Source organism: Drosophila hydei, unplaced genomic scaffold, assembly GCF_003285905.1.
Source record: "Drosophila hydei strain 15085-1641.00,03,60 unplaced genomic scaffold, DhydRS2 tig00000001-arrow-pilon, whole genome shotgun sequence".
Taxonomy (NCBI): Eukaryota; Metazoa; Arthropoda; class Insecta; order Diptera; family Drosophilidae; genus Drosophila; species Drosophila hydei.
The window spans coordinates 12,167,917-12,188,017 of NW_022045643.1; the positions used below are offsets into that span (position 1 = coordinate 12,167,917).

The 20,101-nt window shown below is 40.3% G+C and overlaps 2 protein-coding genes across 4 annotated transcripts; one reads left to right on the forward strand and one right to left on the reverse strand.

The window, feature by feature from the left end:
• Window positions 1-1,214: 1,214 nt before the first annotated feature.
• On the forward strand, window positions 1,215-2,729 carry LOC115483738. Its single transcript, XM_030225936.1, has one exon. It carries the CDS (start codon window positions 1,215-1,217, stop codon window positions 2,727-2,729), a length of 1,515 nt encoding a protein of 504 aa, XP_030081796.1.
• An 807-nt stretch (window positions 2,730-3,536) lies between these two features.
• Window positions 3,537-15,158, reverse strand: LOC111599807 (T-related protein). 3 transcript variants are annotated; one of them, XM_023315591.2, is made up of 8 exons: window positions 14,771-15,151; window positions 13,768-14,687; window positions 8,040-8,412; window positions 6,915-7,035; window positions 5,465-5,608; window positions 4,617-5,400; window positions 4,198-4,558; window positions 3,537-4,099 (listed from the first exon to the last, which is right to left on the reverse strand). In XM_023315591.2, the coding sequence occupies exons 3-8, from the start codon at window positions 8,405-8,407 to the stop codon at window positions 3,769-3,771; spliced, it is 2,109 nt and encodes a 702-aa protein (XP_023171359.2). In that variant the 5' UTR covers window positions 8,408-8,412; window positions 13,768-14,687; window positions 14,771-15,151; the 3' UTR covers window positions 3,537-3,768. The 3 variants fall into 3 exon arrangements, with proteins under 3 accessions (XP_023171359.2, XP_023171358.2, XP_023171360.2); XM_023315590.2 differs by having other exon boundaries at window positions 13,768-15,151; XM_023315592.2 differs by having other exon boundaries at window positions 4,062-4,140; window positions 13,768-15,158.
• Between the last annotated feature and the right edge of the window lie 4,943 nt (window positions 15,159-20,101).

Sequence of the window (20,101 nt, forward strand, 5' to 3'; positions counted from 1 at the left end):
TTGGGAACAAATAAAGGTAGTCAAAACTTGTATGAATAGTATCCTCTATTTACACTGTCACTATATTTTCTGTTGCTAGAGAAATATGAATATAAAGTTAAGATAAATAAAGAATTAAAAACTATCTGATAATAATATAAATGCAATTTATTTGATAATATTTTTCATTGTTTTGCAATTGTATCTGTAGTCAGCCACTGACTGAAGGTAAAAGCAGGGAATTCCTAGATTCGATTCTAGATCCAAGATATCCACGAACTAATGACATATGATAGCAAAATTTAAATATTTTGTCAACAATTTTTATTTTTATTTTTTTTTAATATGACAATATTATAGCAATATTTAAATATATTGTCAACATTTTTTTTTTAATATTACAATATACTAACAAAATTTAAATATTTTGTCAACAGTTTAAACATTTTTTTTAATATTACAAATTGAGGTAAATATAATAAAGCAGTTTTATAAATAAAAATAATATTTATATGTTTTTAAAGATGAATTTAAGTAGAATATAAATCTTAAAATGGTTTTTATTTGTCATTTCAAATATTTAAAATTCGAGCAGTATTTTAAGAAAACGCTATTTATGCACTTTCCGAACTTTACAATATAGGAAAACTGAACTGAACCGAAGCTAAAATTAAAGCTATTGACAGAGCTAAACTTTAATTTAAGCTTCAACTTAAGCTTGATTCCTTAACATATGTTAGTTAAGTTAAGTATAAGTTTGGAGTTATGGAAAAGTGATATTTTCACACAGCTTCCAGAGTCGAAATCTTTAGAAACTTCCTTGTTTATGTTATAACAAGATAAAAGCGTGCTTGCTGCATGTGCAGTTGTTGAACACATTAATAAAGTGTATAAATTTCTTAACTGCATACAGGATATCTGTTATTCGATCATAGACATGCGTTGTTGTTGCTTTTCGCTTGCAGAGCTGTGGGTCTGGTAGAATTTCTCGGTGCAGCTGCTTAACAGAGCGACACACTGACGCAAATGTTAAGCTAGGTCACTTACGTTCCACACTGTGGATGGCATTTGTGGTACGAGTGGCCGTTATAAAATAACGGTGCTGTGTGCTGACAGCGTTCAGTGCGCCAATAGCCCCGTGTGCTGACGGTTATGCAGTTCGGCTCGCGGCCAATCGATGTGTCCTCGAAATGTGAGTGTTAAATTGCGAAATTAAGGATAGTCCTTAGTTCGAAATGTCATCTGGAGAATGGGATTTGTGTGCGCTGAAGGCGCTCGAGGAGGAGGAGCAGAAGGAGTTTCTGGCGCTCAGCCAAAAGAATCTCTTCGAGGCGCCCCTTCCAACAGGTGGGGCTGAAAATGGAAGTGTCAGCGGTGTCAGCGGTGCCAGCGGTGCCAAGCCAGCTTTGACCTATGCGCAACTGCATCCACATCTGCTCAAGTTGCCCACCATCGATGAGTGCCAGCTTATAGCTACCAAGCGGCAATCGCCTGGCAGCGTCGCCAGCAGCACTCGCTTAAAGTTTTCCCGCGCGCTTTCTCTATCTGCACATTCTTTATCACCACGAGCTGCAGGTGGAGGTGGAGGCAGTATGGGCTTTGGCAAGAAACTCAAGGCACGCCTTGTGGGCGCCAAATCAAGCGGATCCTTGTCGCCGTCCCGCCACTCTTACAGCTATAGTGTCTCGCCCGTATATACGCCGCCGCCTATGCGCCGCTGTGCCACGCTTCATCACACGCAACCGGTACGCAAAACCTTCAAGACACTGCAACAGTTGGAGCGTCAGAAGCGGCAGAACCAGGCAGCACAAGCGAAGCAGATGCCGCCGCAGTTGCAGCGCATTGTGGGTACCAACAAAACCTATTGGAAATACGGCGCCAACTCAACGGCTGCATCGATCATTGGCCAACGCGCTCGACTGCATCAACAGCAACAGCTGAGCGAACTGGAGTCCAACACGTCGGACGAACCGAATCCGGAAACAGCTGAGTCTGAAGCACCTGACAGCGTCACAGAAACAGGCTCGTGTAGTGTCCCATTGCCACCAGCGGACTCCAACGAGCTGCTGCGGCTCAGCCTAATGCTAACCGCAGCCAGCACGGCGGTGACAGTGACTGCCTCGGCGGCGGCAGCAGCAGCAACTGGTGGGCAGGCAAGCAGGCGCTATCAGCCCCACGGCATCGACGAGGACGTTGTCAATGGCGAAACTGTTGCTTACGAAGCTTTTCACAGGCAAAGCAAAAGCTTTGAGCGCGCGCTCTTATGCGGCGGAAGCTTAACATTAACAGCGCAAGAGAGCCACAGTCCTGGCCCGAGTCCCAATCGTAATCGGGCAATGCAATCCACAGGCGGTAAGCGTATGTTAAAGTCCACATCCCTTGAGGGTGAGAGTGCGAGCGCTCTTGATTACCAACAACAACAACAACAGCAGCAACAGCAACAGATTATTGGTCAGCCTCTGGCTATGATGGGCCTGACACAGGCCACAAATCAGCCAGAGGAGCTTCAAGGAAGCGAAGTTCGTTATCTGAAGCGGGATGCTGACTGGGAGCCAGGCATGGGGCGTAAGCAAGTTAAATATAATCAGGATTTGAGTGCTGCTTGTTATGGACATAATGCTACGCTAGGTGGCGCCACAATCGAAGATGAACTGGAGCATCATATCAAGCATTGCTCGTGCTCCTGCAATCACATGGGTTACGGCAATTCAATGGACTATCAGGTAAGTGTTAACAGCAGCTCCTTATGAGCCCAATATAGCTTTCTGACTCGCGCACTCCCCCGACAATGAGTGTGGCGTGTATTTTAATTGCAGCTGTGCAGCTGTGTGCGCTGGAGTGTCCAGCTATTCAATTCTAATGGTGGCACATTCAGCTGTCATTACTTTCAACTTTCAACTTTCAACTTTCCACTTTCCTCTTTCCACTTTCCACTTTCTAGAGTCCTGTTTACACACACACATACATGTGCATGTACATGAACGTGTACAATTCAACTCATTATCATCACATTCCTTTGTGGTGCATTTTGTGTTCATGGCTTCGTGGATTGCTGGTGCTGAAGCTGGCAGATTGCTGCCCGGATAACATTTTGCGGCTGCTCCCATGCAGGTCTCAATGCGTTTGAGGGCTCTATTGTTTTTGAGAAGTTGCAAACTAGTTTTCTGGAAAGCTGAGTTCGCCTTTGATTCAAACAATACGCTTAACTTAATTAGCTATGGGCAAACTTTATTTCTGCTTTGGCTTCGGACACTAATCAAAACTAATGCCAATGCTAAGGGAAATCTATGCCATCTATGCACGCCCTAATCGATTAAAACAAATTTATCATTTTCATTTACATTCATAATACAATTGGCTGGCCCCACTGTGGCCATAAAAGTGCATAGCTCTGTGTAAGCCGGCCATAGGGTGTTCCGAAATTATAAACTATTTAACTCTTATTTGTTCTACACTAAATATTGTAAGGAAAGCATTCGAAATTAGCTACGTTAAATTCCATTTTAGTCAACGAACTCGACTTAATGCAGTCCGAATTTTGATAATAGAAAGTGTGTATATATATTTTATAGATAATTCAATAAAAACTTTAGGGAAACTCGTCTCAGAGTACTTCCACATTTACTACAGTGTACTTTGCATGCTGTGCTACTTAAAAAGGGGTCTTAATATTTAATTCAATTACTCGATTTATCCAAGTAGGGAACATGCGTCTAAAGGCTGGGGCGGTGCATTGGCTGTCTTTGAGTTGGTTTTTGTTGTTGTTGTTATTTTTTAATTAGCTGGCCATCACTGCAGAGTGCTTTGGGGTGGTGTTAGCGGTGTCCAAGTGTCAGCAGTGACAGCTGTGACCACGGAAGTGGGCACTCCTGTAGGCAGAGAACTGGGCACAGGCAAGGAGTTGGGCAAGGGCACATTCGGAAGTGTAGTGCGATCCACGTTGTGCTCGAGGGACTCCAGCTTGATGTCGTTGTGATTGTGGCCTGTTTTAAGACCATTGGCACTGGGGCACTCCAGTGTGATGACGGAGGTTTGCTCTTCGGCTGGCTTGTACATGGCGGACTGTGATTCATCAAGCGTCTTCGTTACGTCCACGGGCTCCAGCGGATGGGTGGCATAGCTGTAACATGTTTCGCGATTCGAGAGTGGAATCATTGATAGCTACTTTAGCGATATAAGTGTAGAGTTCGCGGTTCAACTGGTTCCCCAATCACTTACCCTATCTCGAGTGGTATATACTCCGGCTGGTAATAGGCAGCAGCTGCGTTTTGGTACAGCCCGTACTCGGCGCCCGAGCCATTGTGCCAGCCGCTGCTTGGATAGCTCAGCGCTGAGGGTCCGTTTAGCACGTTTGGGTACAGCTGGTGGGAGGGTGAGGTGGGCGTCGGATGGTAGACCTGATGTGTGGGTGCACCATAGGTTTGCGGAGAGCTCGAGCAGGCTGCTCCACTCGCGTAGAGATCCGATTGGGGCATATTGTACTGGTGGCTATGCGGCGTCAGGTGGTGTATGGTATATCCTGGCGATGGTGTCGTATAGCTTGGCGAACCGTTTGTGGGTGAAGGCGAATTGTGCGTAGCTGAAAAGGGTAATCAAATAAATAACAGTTGCATTGGAAGTCATATCTTTTTACATACATATGTTGCGGGTGCTGCACACGCTCACGGGCATGGGTCCAGGCACGCTTGTCGAGCTCCAGTAGTTGCTGTTGCTCTGCCAGCTGCTGGGATACGAGAATACCGATGCAGTGGAGCTCGCTTCCACAGGAACGAAGCCTGACTGCGAGTAGGAACTGGCGAAACAGCCGCTGACACCGCTGCTGCCTGCGCTGACGCTTGTGTTTGTGCCGCTGCTGGTGCTGACCGAGCCGATCGACGATTGGAGACTTGTGGGTGTTTGCGGAGCAGATGGAGGCTGCGGCGAGGAAGAAGACGCGTTTGCGCTGCCATTCGAGCCGGAGCCAGAGACAACACGCGGCCGGCTGTACGGCGTCGAGCGGTTAGGCGCCGCGCTGCGAGTGGACAGAGAGCGGCCGTAGCGGTCGCAGCTGGTGGAAATGTTGCCCGAGGTGGAGGAGGTTGCAGATGAAGGCGCTACTAAGGCATGCGTCTGTGCCATGGAGAGTGGTGGTGGTGGTGCTGCAACCGCTGCGGCACTCGCGTAGTGAGTGGGTGGTGGTATGAGCCAGCCATAGTGGGTGTCGTGCGGGTAGAGCGTGTCGGGACGCTCCTTAGCATCTAAGAAGGCCTTTGCGAATGGATTGTACTTGATTTTGAGTGAAGTGACCTCCTCGTTCTGATATGCGGTCACCGCAATGAACTGAGTCTCTGGAAACGGGTAGGTGACCACATGGCGCTGCTCGGAGCCCACTCGCACCAGATGAACTCGTGGCTCGTACTTATGCAATGAGTTAAGCATTATCTGTAAAACAGAGGCAGCAGATGGTTAATGTTATGCGCTTAAAGATAATAAATCTCGATCCCACCTGTCCGTTGCCATTGGTCTTGTTGGTCAGTTTGACTTTGGCAAATGAAATCGGTTCCTTCATCCAATGGGCTCCGAAATTAGGTGACTCGGGATGTACATATATAGGGTTCGAAGGTGGCACCTCTGCCTTACCGCCAGGCACCTGTTAAGCAAAACAAGGAGTTGTAGAAATGATTCGAATAGAGTCTTCTCATAGCATGTCTTTCTACTTAAATAGGCCTATCCACAACTCTTTTTAATTTATTTATATATAAATTATATATTATTATACATATATTTAATCAATATAATTTGATGTCTTTGTTGCGCATCAAGGATAGACTTTTCTCATTAAAGCAGTGACTGTTAGATATTAATAATCCCCGAGGGACGAACTTTGTATGAGCGGAAGTTTAAAGCCTCTTGTAGTTTTTTATTAAATTTGAGTATACAAAGCTGGAAAGTGAATTAGATTTTAGGTGCATGACAACATCGAAATGAGTTTGGTTATCTTGCTATCAGCGTAGCGACAGACCCAGCTTATTTAACAAAATTAAGAGATTAACTATGTCTTATAGAACTGCCTTGTAAAACAGAATGCGCTACATTTCTGGCAGCTACATGAATCAAATAGTGTTCCAAAAATAATGGGTATACTATAATATACCCAATTAAAGTAAGTTTTATTTATTTTTTAAGAGATTGGACCAGACTGTGTATGTCTCATAGGGACGATGGGTCAAGCTGACTTGTACAAAATACTTTTTGTACTTCAAGGCATATTATTCAAATTATTATTATACATTATATTATGTATATTATTCATATATATTCATCATCTACAAGTAAATTAGATAGACTTATCTTTTTTTATTATTATTAGTAAAATTATAAAAAAAACGTTTTATAAAATTCGTTCTGCTTGTGAAGATTTTATTATTATTTCTATGAGCTCTATAGTCTCGAACCATATTTACAAAGCTATTTAAAAAATATTTGATTTAAAAAACTATTAAGCAAGAAATTTGACAATAACAAAAAAAAAAAAAAATTAAGCAAGAAAAAAAATATGTCATTTGATTCGTATCGATTAAGGCATTTTAAAAATTTGTATATTTTGATTATGATAAATATTTACCACAATGAAACTGTATAAAATTTCATTCTGTTATTTTAAATCTATTTCCAAACATTTTAAATGTGAACTGAATCAAAACAAACAAATTGTGATTGCAATCACTTCTTATTTATTCCGCTCAAGCTGACGAAAAATTTAAAAATGAATTTTGTATTCTCGGTATTCCTTGTTTAAATATGACTGACTAATTTCCATAAAATTTCAAATTCTTTTCGCTCACAAAAAGCTAAAAACAACAAATTTGCCCGCAATGTCCCACTCTTCAACTAGTTGATGCCATCTAGCTTAAAGCTGCAGTTGAGATATTTTGTAAACAATTTCATTCACTTACCCATTCACCATTGACGTACTTCCAGCGATGGGTATCAACCTGCACGAATTCCAGTAAAACCGTGTACATGGCAGCCGGATCCAGGCCGGAGGCACTGATTTTCACAACCGGAAACATTCTCCTACGGAAAAAAACAAGGCATGCAGAGGTTTGCAATTAAATTGGCTGCTTTTAACAGTTATAAAGCAGTGAATATTCTATAGACAAATAGACAGGTGAATGCCACAGATTTTCCATTTCATAATTTTTGCGTTTGACTTTGCTTTTGCCTTTGGCTTTGCCTTTGCCTTTGCCTTTGCTGTCTGTTTGCTTAGATTTCATGGCGAGCTGTACTGTTGTATAGAGTACAAAAACATGGCTAAGTTCGCTTCTCTCTCTCTCTCTCTCTCCCTCGCTCTCTCTTTCTCTTTCTCTTTCTCTTTTCATTGCCCCGTCGGTGTTTCTGTATCTCTGTGTCGGTGCCGATGTCAGTTTCGGACAAATATTGAAACGCGCCGTCCGCGCACTGTTCCACAACAATTAGTACAAGATGGCGGCTGTTGCCGGGCCGCGTTAATTAGCACCTGTCCGGTACCGGAGACCGAAGACCAGAGACCAGAGACCGGGGCGGTTAGTTCCAAGTTCTAAGCGCGTTTCACACACGATATATATATATAAGATATCTGTCTACATATATATAGACTATATATATATATATATAATTATATATATTTCTATATTCATGCTTACTATATTGATAAATATATTTACATATATATGCACCAGTACATGAGTAAATATTTTGAGGTATTTTACAAACGCTCACATGTAAATAAATATATATTGGGCTGTTCGTACGTATGGGTGTATATATGCAAATGTGGAGCTGTGGAAACGTTAACGCTTCATTATAAGGTGCAAACAGCACCACATGAAAATCATTGCAGCTCAAAACCAAATGCGCAAAAAAACTCATTGCCAATTTGCATAGGAAAACAAAATGCAATGCAAGCCGATGCCGTAGCTGTGGGCTACGTTAACTTCCATTTAACACGTTGCTCGGCCAAAAAAAGGGCCGAGAAACAGGCAAGCCACCCAGCCACCTAGCCGCCTAGCCGCCCAGCCCTTGAGTCATATACAACTCACCTGCCATTCTTGGTGACGATCATCTCGTTGGTCAGATTTTGAAAGCGGAGCCAAAGCTCGCGATCGTCCAGCGAGACACGGAGATTGCGATCCAGTTCATTGGGGCTACCCGCACCGCCGACAATGCGATGCCCACCGCCTCCTCCGCCAGCTGTGCCCAATGCAACCGCATTGCCGCCGACACCTAGTCCATGGCTATGGCCATGCCCATGGCCGTGTCCATTGTGACCTGCGTGGTGTGAAGAAGGTGAATCGCCTCCACCACCACCACCACCACCATTACCACCACCGCCACTACCTCCAGCTGCCACATTTCCATTTAGCCCCGTCGTGGGATCCACGGCGGACAAGATATGCGACGTGGTCATGTCAACTGCAACAACAAAGCAAAATATGATACTTGTTAGCAAATCACTTGATAAAAGTCGATACTTTAGGCAATAGCACAAAGGCGACGAAGCTCTTTAAAAATGTTGCTTCATAAGTTGCTCCTAAATTTCCATAACAAAATTTAGTCCTCTGTTTATTTGAGGAGTGTCTCGATTGGGTGTTTACATAATTTATATACTTATAATTGTATTTAACATGATTTCTTAAAAGTATTTTTTGAATAATTTTGTTGATATTGCTATTGCTCTCTATTGCTGCATTTTATAAGCCATCAAATTTAATTGGTATTTAAATGGGCATTGCCGTATATTAATTATAGAAACATCGATTTGGCCTATCTTAAAACTGAGTTAAGCCCTGACACACATTTCTCAAGATTTTGTTTATGTTCAAATTATGCACATAAAAAGTTTCAATTTGCCAATTATAATTTTTATAAATATTTAAAGCAAAATTTTATATATATTTTAGATCATCATAAGAATACTGTCAATTAAAATATATAATAAACTAAACTGATAAACTCATTCTTATTTATAATAATAATAAAACAAATGTTATTTGTTTATTTATATTATTTATGAATTACCAGATATAGTATTCAAAGTTTTTAAAATATTTTTTTTTTAAATTCCAATTATAAGTTTTAATAAAAAATATGAAATAAATGTTATTGTTTTATTTTCTTTGTGCATTCAAAGCTTAAATATATTCGTATTGTTTCATTGCCCAATATAACATTTGTTTTTTTTCATATACGACATCTATCCACCTTATTAGAAATTTTATTTAAATTTCATAAATATATTTATTTCACTACAACTTCTTGGCTCAGATAAATTGATAAGCTGCACTAATCAGCACTAATCAGCACTAAAAGAAGGCAAAGTAAAGTTATCTCTTAATAAAAATACGTTCTTTAACTCTGTCATCGATTGGTAATAGACTGTACATATAACCAGTTAGTAAAGATACAACTTGAGAATCTTGTTGTATGAACACCGCCTTGTTGCACTTCGCCATTGGAATTACATCAAAGACCGTTGGGCTGGCCGACCCGACCGACGCGTCAGCTCATCTCAGCACTTTATACACTTTTACAGCACTATCCCGGGCGCATTAGAAGAATAGTCGGGCCATGTCTGTTGTCGGCTTTTAATTATATTGCACACTTTAGCTATGCCTTGCCCATGTCTGAGATTCCAATTCAAACTCTGAGTCCGACTGCGACTCACGACTCAGGTCTCGGAACGCTCGAACCTCGAATCTCAAGCGCGCACTTGGATGCTGGCTGGCTGGCAGGCTGGCTGGCTGGCTGGTTGGCTGTTTGGCCATAAACAGCGGGCACCCTTTTTATTTATGGCCGTGGCAACAGTAACAAACACCTCTGTTTACTCCGGCATCGCAGCAACAGTCGCTGCCTTTTTACGTATTGCATTCTTATGGCCAGGTCTCGGCCCCGGCTGGAGCACGGATTGTAAACGCGGCGGCGAAAAGAAGAGACATACGCTTTAAGTCTGTTCAGTGATGTCTAAATTCTGGCCTGGCACTGAAAGTGTTTCTCGCAATGTTTTGTAATCATAAATTAACAAAATGTATTAATTGTTTTGTTTGTTTTTATTGAGCTACGGAATTGGAGGTGAAATGCCGCCTATGGGCAACGGGCAGCACCTGAACTCTAACCCCAGCCCGATTTCCCTACGAATTTTATGGCCAAGCTCGAGATATTTGATATATTTGGGATATTTTTCAATACGTTATGACATCGCATTGTTCCACAGATACCTAACCCAATCTGTCGCTCCTTTTGATTTATATTCAATTGTGTCTATGAGCCTGAAATATGTCTCCCATTCGTTATATATGTATTCGTAATTTGATGTTGCTAGACGATTGGATGTTCGAAATCCTGATTGAAAAAGCTAATGATAAGGGGGTGTCAATGTGCGCGTTACACGCAACAACACCATCAATTCATTAAATTGGTAGGCTGTCCACATTGTAGCCCATCAGAGACCCGAACACAGATTCCGTGCGCTAATTTCGGCTTGCTGTTAGCTAAAATCAATTCTAGCGTATTTCAGATTCAGCTAAATGCGCTCTATGTGATATATAATTTAATTCTCTATTCATAGTTATTTCAACACAATAATACCCTATATATATATATATATATATATATATATATATATATATATATATTTGTGTATATGCATACTCGTGTGAGTCTATGCAGCACAGGCATTTGAGATTTGGGTTGTATTCCACATCAGTTCGCACCGGGGCCTAATGAAAAGCCGTTTTTGTGTGCTATCTGAACACGTGTCTGTGTGTGCCTCACTGGTGTATGTGTGTGTGTGTGTGGCTACGTGTGTGCGTTCGTGTTTGTCTATGTACTTTAACTTAACATTTGATGGCTGCCATGACGCTTTTTGGTCGGACTTTTTCCCCATCCACTTTGCGATGTTGATTTTTGAATGATTTCGTGACTTTGATGTTTACTCAGACCATTTCGTATACCCCAAGCACATACACACATCTGTAAATATATAGATATATATTCATACATATGTATACATCCTCAATACAAAGCAAAAGGCTTGAATCTGCGTGTTAGTAATTGCTTGCGCTCAATTTTATTTGTATATTTAAAAAATGCGAGATTTCAGTCGGATTCGTATAAATACAAATAGATGAGTTTCCCATATATTTGCAAAGAAGTCACGTATGTAATTGCTCAATTTGTAAAATATCTTCAAAGAACAAGAGAGTTCTTTATGTATCAAAACAATTTTGGATCAAATTTGAGCTCAGATGGACAGAATGAAATAATCTATAAACACTTATAATTGTTCAAATAATATATGAATTTATTAAAGCTGTTTAAGCCAGGAAATTCTGTTTGATTTTAACTATAAAATAATATATTATATATATTATATATTATATATATATATATATATATACATATATATATATATATATATATTATATAAACCAATTTAATTAAATTCTTAACCAAATATTGGTGAGTCAGAAAATTAAATGCGCTCAGCCTATGAAAATATGTACAGTTTGCAAAATTTCCAGTAGAACGAGCGCGTAATTATAAATTAATTAACAATTACGAGGTTTGTTTGAGCAGTACTCTAAAGCGGCAACACGTCTTGTTCTGTTTGCAGGGCTTCGATGTACAAAATATAATTATTTTATGGCAATTTCGTTAAAGACTTTCGTAACGAAAAGGTCCTAACATGCGAGAGTGTTTAGTGTGATAAAAGAGTTCTTCTACATGGGCTTTTTTAGAGTGGACTCGATAATTTGCTTGTTAATAATGAACGCTGTGATATAAATATATTTCACAGCAATTGTGCTTGGCACCCATCCAGGACACGCTTACTCTAACCGCTGCTGGCGGGTGGCATTGGAAGTGGCAGTGGCAGTGGCAGTGGCTGTCTGACACTCTGACACTCTAGTAGCTTATCGGACGCGATTAAACGGATTCGCTAAATTTCACACTTCATTTTACATGAAAATAAACCCAATTTTAATTTGGCCTCGGCCTGCGAAGCATTTGCAGCGTCACCTGCGGTTCGGTCAGCAGGAGTGTGACATGAATTCGAGACTTTTGGGCGACGATGAGAGCAGGTTTGTGTGGGCGTGGCAATGGCAGTGGCAGTGGCAGTGGAAGTCAAAGATACATATTATCGCACTTTTGTTTTCTGCACACTTTGCGCCTTGGCCAACGACGCGTCATTGATAAACGCACTTTATGAGACGCATACTAAAATATTGTACAAACTGTAATTAATTAGTAAGCATTTGTCAAGTACTAAACTCGGAAGCTCGACGACGTACGGCGTACGACGCACGGCCACATCGCACCGCACCACACCACAGCGGGGAGGAATTTCCTTGGTTCTTTTGATTTGTATTTAATAGGATAATTTTCACATGCGTCGTAATTGGTTAGCATAGCTAAACGGGGCGCCTCTGTGTGGGTCCCAGCTATTGTTGTTGCCGGGCCGATTAAAATGCCTGCGGTCGTGTCGGCGGCACAAGCAAATTCTTATGTCCCTCCTAATTTGCGTGTGAACATTAGGCCAGTCCACAGCTGTCAGCTTGCCAGCATCTCGCAGAGAGGCGCGTGGGCCGATGGCGCTGCTGTTTTATATTATTAGAGTTATTATTAGGATCATTAAGATGAGTTATTGTCACTTGCTGGTTTCATTTGGCCAGTGGGAAGTGTTGACTGCGATTCGGGTGTCAAATTTTGAGTTTTGTGAATTTTCGGCGCTTTGCAATAGTGTTTGGTTAAATGTTTGATTTTCACACGTTTATTTAAATAGGCTTGCCAATTGAAAATTTGCATATCAAACACTTTGCTTTGCCCAAAAGTAATAAAAATAACTTACAATAAATAAATATTGCTAAAAAATACGTGTCAACACTCTACGCTTTGACAATTTACAAAATAAATGCACAAATATTGATGACTGACAGAAAAGTACTTTTTATACTTTATACAGTAAATGGTTTTCTGTATCGGCTAAGATGATCCTTAGACTTAGCTATGTGGGCCCACATAGTATGGAGCAAATTGTGATAGATAGAATATGGTTAGCTTGATAATTTTCACCTATTTTAAAGGGTCGAGATATATATATAGTTAGATACATATATAGGAATATTTTTGAGAGAAAAGTATTATTATTAATTATTATTATATAAATATATAGGTGATTTTTGGCTGAGGGAAAAATTACAACGTTTCATATTTGCATGAAGAGCTGGCAGTGTTGTATTGGAATTATTTATATAATATTTATATTGATTTATTATGATAATTTTTTTAATTTTTTGCTTTAGCTTCTGTTGCTACTTAAAATAAAAATAAGTTGGTAAATGTTAGCCATATCCAAATATTCTTATACCAAGTATTTATTAACCATGAATCGGACTCTACTTGTTTTGAATATTGTTGAATCAAAACTTCAATCAATCAAGGCTGAAACCAGAATTGATTTTTTTAAAAAGCTGTCCGCTCTTAGAATATTAAAAGGTTTAAAATGGTTTGGGCTTGGGTAGAAAAGAGAACAAGTTTCAGATGCTGCAATAGTTTTTCATTTTGTAATCTTGTCTTGCTGTTATAGGACAATGTATGTATTTGAAAAACGTAACTTAGATTGGAATTTCTTTAAATATGATCCGTTCTATCAGATTTTGATATAAGACTTAGATTCAGCAAAAGGAGATATGGAAACGTCTCCGAGTTTGGATTACTAAATTTCAATCAATTTTTTTGACCAAAGTTATTATTGTTTTTCAGTAAACTTACATAATTTGTGAATATTGTCCGGCTCGCACCGGCGGTGCTTGTTCTTGTAATCCCTTGAAGCTAATAGTAGATTGAGTTTTATCGTCTTTTTTATCGCGCACTAAGTCACACACAGCAGACACAATCGCGCACGCAGTTATTTAAGTTTTTTTTGCGGTTTATTCGGATTTCGGACTTCGTCCACACCTCAAAAGAAGTTCACAGATACCGATTAATCAGACCTCGAAAGGAATAGAGAATCGCTCAACGTTTGCGTCGAATTTTTTGTGGGACTTTTCGAGTTGCCGTCGTCGATTTTGGGCCGCCGTCGAATACGTTGTTTGCGTTGCCACCGTTCCCTAGCTAATGATTGATGGTCGGTGCTAATTTTTTCAACCATCACAAGCCGTGCTTGCGTTTTAGTAGTCGAGCCGCTGGGCGAGATGTTACCTCTATTTCTCTTTGGCCGAGTTGTTGCCCATGCCATCTTGTTTACACGTTTGGCTCAATGGCTGAGTCAACTCTTTCTCAGCCATTGTCGACGAATGCCAACGTATTGTCATCTCGCTCTCTCGTGTGATCAATGAGGATCGCCGCTGATCGCAATTCGTTTGGCCACACCTTCTAACAGGTAAGCGCACGAAAACAACATCTCCCTCTCCCACTCACTCACTCTCTCCGTTTCTGGCTCTCCCTGTCACTCTCACAGCTCGCCATCGCTTTGGACCTGGTCAGCAGGTAGAAGCTTCATTTCAGGTTTTCGATTTTGAACGTCATTCATGAGCGTGAGCATGAGCATGCACAAGAGTATTAACAGTCGCTCATTCCATTTGCTCAATCGTGATATCTGGCTGACCTCCTAGCACACTACTCGATTGGTATGAGTCCTGAGCCACGATAATCCCTCGAGCTATCGCCCTCTGCGAGCTTTACATGCGCCACTTATTAAGTGTAAGGTGTTTTTTATACAAATGACGAAATAAACTCACAGGTCCATTTTGTAGTTGGTGTTGTCGTTACTTACTTCTGACCGCCGACTGACGAGTGGCTTCGATTTGTTTAGACGCTCGTTTTGTGCTTTTGTTTGCGCAACCAATTAAAACTTTGTATTTTTTCCACGATGCTTGAGGCTTGTTTGTTGTTGGCCTGCCTCTGCCTGGTCTATACCGAAAACTGGTTTGCCGTTCATTCCATTTTTCTCTACACCTCATTTTTATTTTTTTTTTTTGTTAAATTTTCAGCTGAATTTCGAGTTGTAAACATTTAACCGCAAACGTCAATTTATATAAGTACACATGTTCATATATATTTTTGGTCAAAAGATACGGACTTCGTTGGGGTCATCAGAATCAGAGACGCACTCGATTCAAATCGAATGTGGTCAAAACAGTTGACTGTGGTTTCAGCTATCCCAAGTTAGTGTTTAAGTGAAAGATTTGTTTCAATTTCAGTAGTTTACTATATATATATGTTATATATATATATCTTGTATATTGACCACATTTCGTGTCATGAAAAGAAACCGATATTACACATTGTTTGTGTCTATCGATTGTTGTTGCCTGAATTGAGTTGAGTTGATTTTTTGTTTATAATTATTTATAACTTGTTCGTGTTTTTTGAAGATCACGCGCCTGGTCAAAAGTTTCGATCTTATGTGCATTCCTCTTTCTCAAGCCACCGTCGCGAGTCAATGGACCGCCACAGTTGGGCTGGGGGATTGGGGTAAAATGTTGATCAGTCAGCTAGGCTGTGGCGCTGCTAGGCAAACAGAGCCACGACTGTGACTACAGGCCTACAACTCAGCTCAATGCGGCAATAAAGTTGGTGAGTAAATGAGAAGAATCAACAAACTATGAAACTTAATAAAAAGAAATCAAATGGGAAAAGTGCTGTAAGCCTTTCATATCTAAGCGCGCAGACATGAATATGAAGAAGACTTCCAAGCAAACTGTGCGTGCAGCTAATCCATAGCTCATTTCTTGACTGCTCCTGTATAGTTGTAAGAGAACAGTAGTCTGTCGCAGTTTCATTAATAAATGCGAGTGCGGCCTGTTCTTGGGAAGCAAAGGGTATTGGTCTCGTGGCTGGGTTTACGTGGAAAACTCCATATCAATCTATCTCGCCGCGACCTTGCCCTAAATATTTACCACACCGTATTGTAGGAGCGTTTTGTGCACTTTTATGATGAATTCTTTCTGCTTGTGTTTGCAAACAATTCGAGTTTATGGCTAGCCTAAGCGAATTTCCCCGCCTCAATTAGGCTGAGGTTGTAAACTCATAAACTAGGAATACGGAAACGCATATGCGCTCGTCCCTGTCGCAGGCAGACGGACACACAGCGGGCTCACAAAGGATGCGCTAGGATGCTCTCTCGATAGCCGGTAGCCGACAGCAATTAGGCTTCGGAGCTGCCTTCGGGAATATCCAGTAAAAAGCAATGCGCTCGCCCAAGTTCAAGTTTAAGTTCGAGTTTGTGTTTTAAGTCTTTCATTTCTCACCTTACTCTGCCCCTGGCGCTGCCTACCTATGTACCCTGACGGCCCCGATACCAGTCTATTTGCCCATAGAAGACCGCATTTGCATATTGCGATAAGCCAGCCTAGCTGGCTGGCTGGCTGGCTAGCTGTCTGTCTTGTTTGGACTGCATGATGGCTGTGCCCTCGTCTGGGCAGGTTAAAAGCGGTATAATTCGTGTTTTCGTTTCTCTTAAGTATGTTTACACTGTCCGACATGGGCATGGTCTAACTGCGCCCCTCGCCATTGCCCGTTCGATGTTTACCATGGCAATCAACTGTTTGCAACCGTCGCCGATGCCGTTGCCGTTGTCGTTGCCGTCCTCTTTGAGCTCGTTCTCGTTTGCCGCTGGGAGGATTTTCGTGGAAATGGGAAGCTTTCAGTTTGTGCCATAGCAAAAAGATGACATCGCCGCCGTCTACTAGCAACTAATACTAGCAATGGTGTGACTTGGCAAACAACAGCTGAAAAAACAATTTAGAGCTGAGCATCACCAATTTAGATTACCTATTAATAGTCCCTGCTAAGTCGAAAATAATTTAGCCAAATTGCTAAATCATCGTGATTCTAAAGATTATATTTAGAAATGTTTTTATTTACATTACCATCATACGGAAATCACAGTTACTTGGGTTACGTCTCAATAAAGATAACAAAATTCAATAATGAAGCGTATGCAATAATTATTGTAACGTGCAGCATTGTTATATTGCTCCTACTGAAGTTAAATATTTATGAGTCGTAATATAATAAAAATATATTTCTTATCTGAAAGCCTACACTAATTCCCGAGGATAAGTCTCTCTGAAGTCTAATATAATAAAAATATATTTCTTATCTGAAAGCCTACACTAATTCCCGAGGATAAGTCTCTCTGAAGTCAATATAATAAAAATATATTTCTTATCTGAAAGCCTACACTAATTCCCGAGGATAAGTCTCTCTGAAGTCATTTCCTACTTTATGCAATGTACTTAAATAAAAATCTTAGCTTATTTAGAGGTAAATTTGCCTACAAATTTGAAAATAATTTGAAGGCAAATTCATATTAAATTATCTTATATTTTATCTTAATTTTTTAAAGTATTAAATATCAGATTTTAGCTAAGAACATTAGTATTAAAAAATTTATATGTACTTAGCTCTATTTTAATGAGTATTTGTGCAGCACTGGAATATGTGAATTCTGAATTTACATTAAATTGAAGAATGGAAAATTTCAACGTAAATTTGTATGCAGAAATTTGTAAAGAGTTAAGTTTTCTCTTGCTTTCCGTCGTTGTTAGTAAGCTGATCTATCATTTGAGCAAACGAATAAATCTATTGAAGTAGATTGATGTTGGTGAGCAGGACTCTGTATGAAAGTAGTAGTGTCTCGTTGCCAGTACTAGTTTTTGGTTGGCTTAAGATCATTTAACAATATCATATAGACAGAAAGCATGATACATCATGTTTAGTAGCAATAACCGAATTTAGCTAATCTAGTCTAGCCCTTAAATTGATATTAGTAGAGAAAACGAATCAAACAATTTTTTAACTTTATATTTTTAAAGTTTTTTATCCGTTCTTATATGAAATTTTGTGTTTTTTTAAGTTCTACACGTTATGCGTGTCTCAATGTCAAAAGGTTCGACTGTAAAGCCAACTTCAATGTGACCGACCACAAATATGATGCTATTGGACAGAAAAGCATTTAAGACATCAATGCTGCCATAAACAGTTTCCAGAACGGGGCAACATAGACAAGACTAGACGATTGGAGGTTATTAGACAGTGAAAGGAAATGACTGGTTGAGCGACCAGAATCCTATCCACTCCATGTGCCGAGAGGCGGAGACAGCCATACCTGGCTCGGTGCTTGAATGTGAGCACCTTCCAATTTATCGCTGAAAACGCGACTCTTTTTCAACCACCGCCGGCCATGCTTGTTCTGGCGACGGCAACGCGCTCAACTTCAGTTTGTAAAGTTTCATGGAGGGTTTCCGTGGTTGGGATTACTTATTTGTAAATGGAGCAATATGCAATCAAGCGAAGTAGGAGGAGCTGAAAGGTAATAGCTGTAGATCTTAGATCTTGCTTCTCGCACATAAAGCCTAAGTTATGCATTGTAGTCAGATCTAATTTAAAATATTTTTCTTGGGAAGCGAAGTATTTTTGAAGTCAAACTCCGAGGCATGCGTGCATACAAATAACTACGAATATGTGTTTCGACAATTTAAATTTTGGCTTTAGCTGGGAGCTCTCAACAGGAAAAAAGTTGTTTGATTTATTTTGGAAGCGTTTGTATTAGCATAAGACTTATGAGGGTGTGTGTATGTGTGTTCCGGCCTGGATTGCATTTAAATTAGGCTGCTGGCATCAAGTGGGGCTAGCCATTGCCAGTCCTAATGACCACAATAAATTATATTCATTTAGGATCGTTTAACATATAGGAAAAAAGAGCAGAGGCTGTTAAAGAAATAATTTATAGCTGTTGAAAACTTAACATGTTCATTTGGCCACATGTGTGTGGGCTTTGTTGAGGATTAAATCTATGAGTGTTGGTGTTCGTGTTTGTGTATGCTCAGCTACGAGTGGCTGTCTGTGTGTATTTGTGTGTACGTGTGGACAACAAATGAAAAGCCAACAACTACAAGCGCCGAGTGCTGCCACCCCAACAATTTACCCGCCTCCTGACTCCAAGCACAAACTATTTACTATGTGCCACATATGTACATTGTGTGTGGTGCCCGTTGTGGTCTGTCGGGTGGTGCGGTGGTGCGGTGGTGCCGTGGGAGTTGCTGCTGGCAGCTACGGCACACAAATTACAGTTGCACACACATTTGCCTGTGTTAAATTGTCTCACAACCAATACAAAGTGACCTTTTTCATTTATTTTTATGATTCGACCCATCCCTGATTCCTGCGTTTACTCACAGCGCCGCGCTCCTCCGCCTGCTCAGCCCATAAAAAATGGCCAGTAAATGTGGCTTCCCAAACAGTAACCTCGAACAGTTCGTTGGTTAGCTCTTTGAGTACTTGGCTAAAGCGAATTGCACTCGCTGCCAAAAGTTCTTTGAGGCTCTGCAATCAATTTGAAAAGCTTTAAATCCGAGTTGCAAAATTGTAAAAATCTGAAGGTTATAAATATTCTAAATTGCTTAAGGCTGAAAGCATCCGTTTACGCTTAATTATTTATTCATTTTTTGATCAATTTTGGCTCTTTTCGTTTTCCATTTGAAGAAGTTACCTTGGCTCACCTCTTCTCAAGGTAAAAGTTTTGGTTGCTAACAAAAAGGGAAAACCAAATCAAAGTCTATTTGTGGAGCGAACGTTGCTTTATTCTATTTGTGGTCTACATTGTAGACGGAGTCGACAAACTATTTTAGTTATGCGAAACTGCAAATCAAAATCAAAATCAAAATTTTGTGTGTTTGGCTTTGTTGGTTTTACATTGTTTTATACTTCTAGTTTTGGGCTTTGGTACACCAGCCATTTAAATACCCTGGAAATGGAGCTGTCAGCTGATGCAAATCTGACTTGGTATTTGCTTTGCATAGCATTTTTTATGGATTTTCAACAAATATACATTTTGACCTAACTTTCATATGGGTTTTCTCTTCTCTTTCTCTAATTTTTTTCAGCGAGTCATGTTTTTGCTTGTTTTCATAGATTCTTATGTAAAATGTTTGCATAAAAATGTTTTCGTAATAAATTATTAGCTTCCAGGCAAATGCGATTATGACTTATGCATGCTCGGACTTTATTTACCTGGCTTGCAGGACGTACCGGGAATAAATTTATGCACATGCACCTGTACGTGATTCAGGTATTTCGAGAGTAATAGATGTGAGTTATT

Bases quoted from the DNA above. Each gene is read 5' to 3' on its own strand.
- LOC115483738 (XM_030225936.1), top strand. From the start codon at position 1,215: ATGTCATCTGGAGAATGGGATTTGTGTGCGCTGAAGGCGCTCGAGGAG.
- LOC111599807 (XM_023315591.2), bottom strand. From the start codon at position 8,407: ATGACCACGTCGCATATCTTGTCCGCCGTGGATCCCACGACGGGGCTA. The intron at 7,036-8,039 runs GTGAGTTGTATA...TTTTTTCCGTAG, and splicing joins ATCGTCACCAAGAATGGCAG to GAGAATGTTTCCGGTTGTGA. The intron at 4,100-4,197 runs GTAAGTGATTGG...AACATGTTACAG, and splicing joins TATATACCACTCGAGATAGG to CTATGCCACCCATCCGCTGG.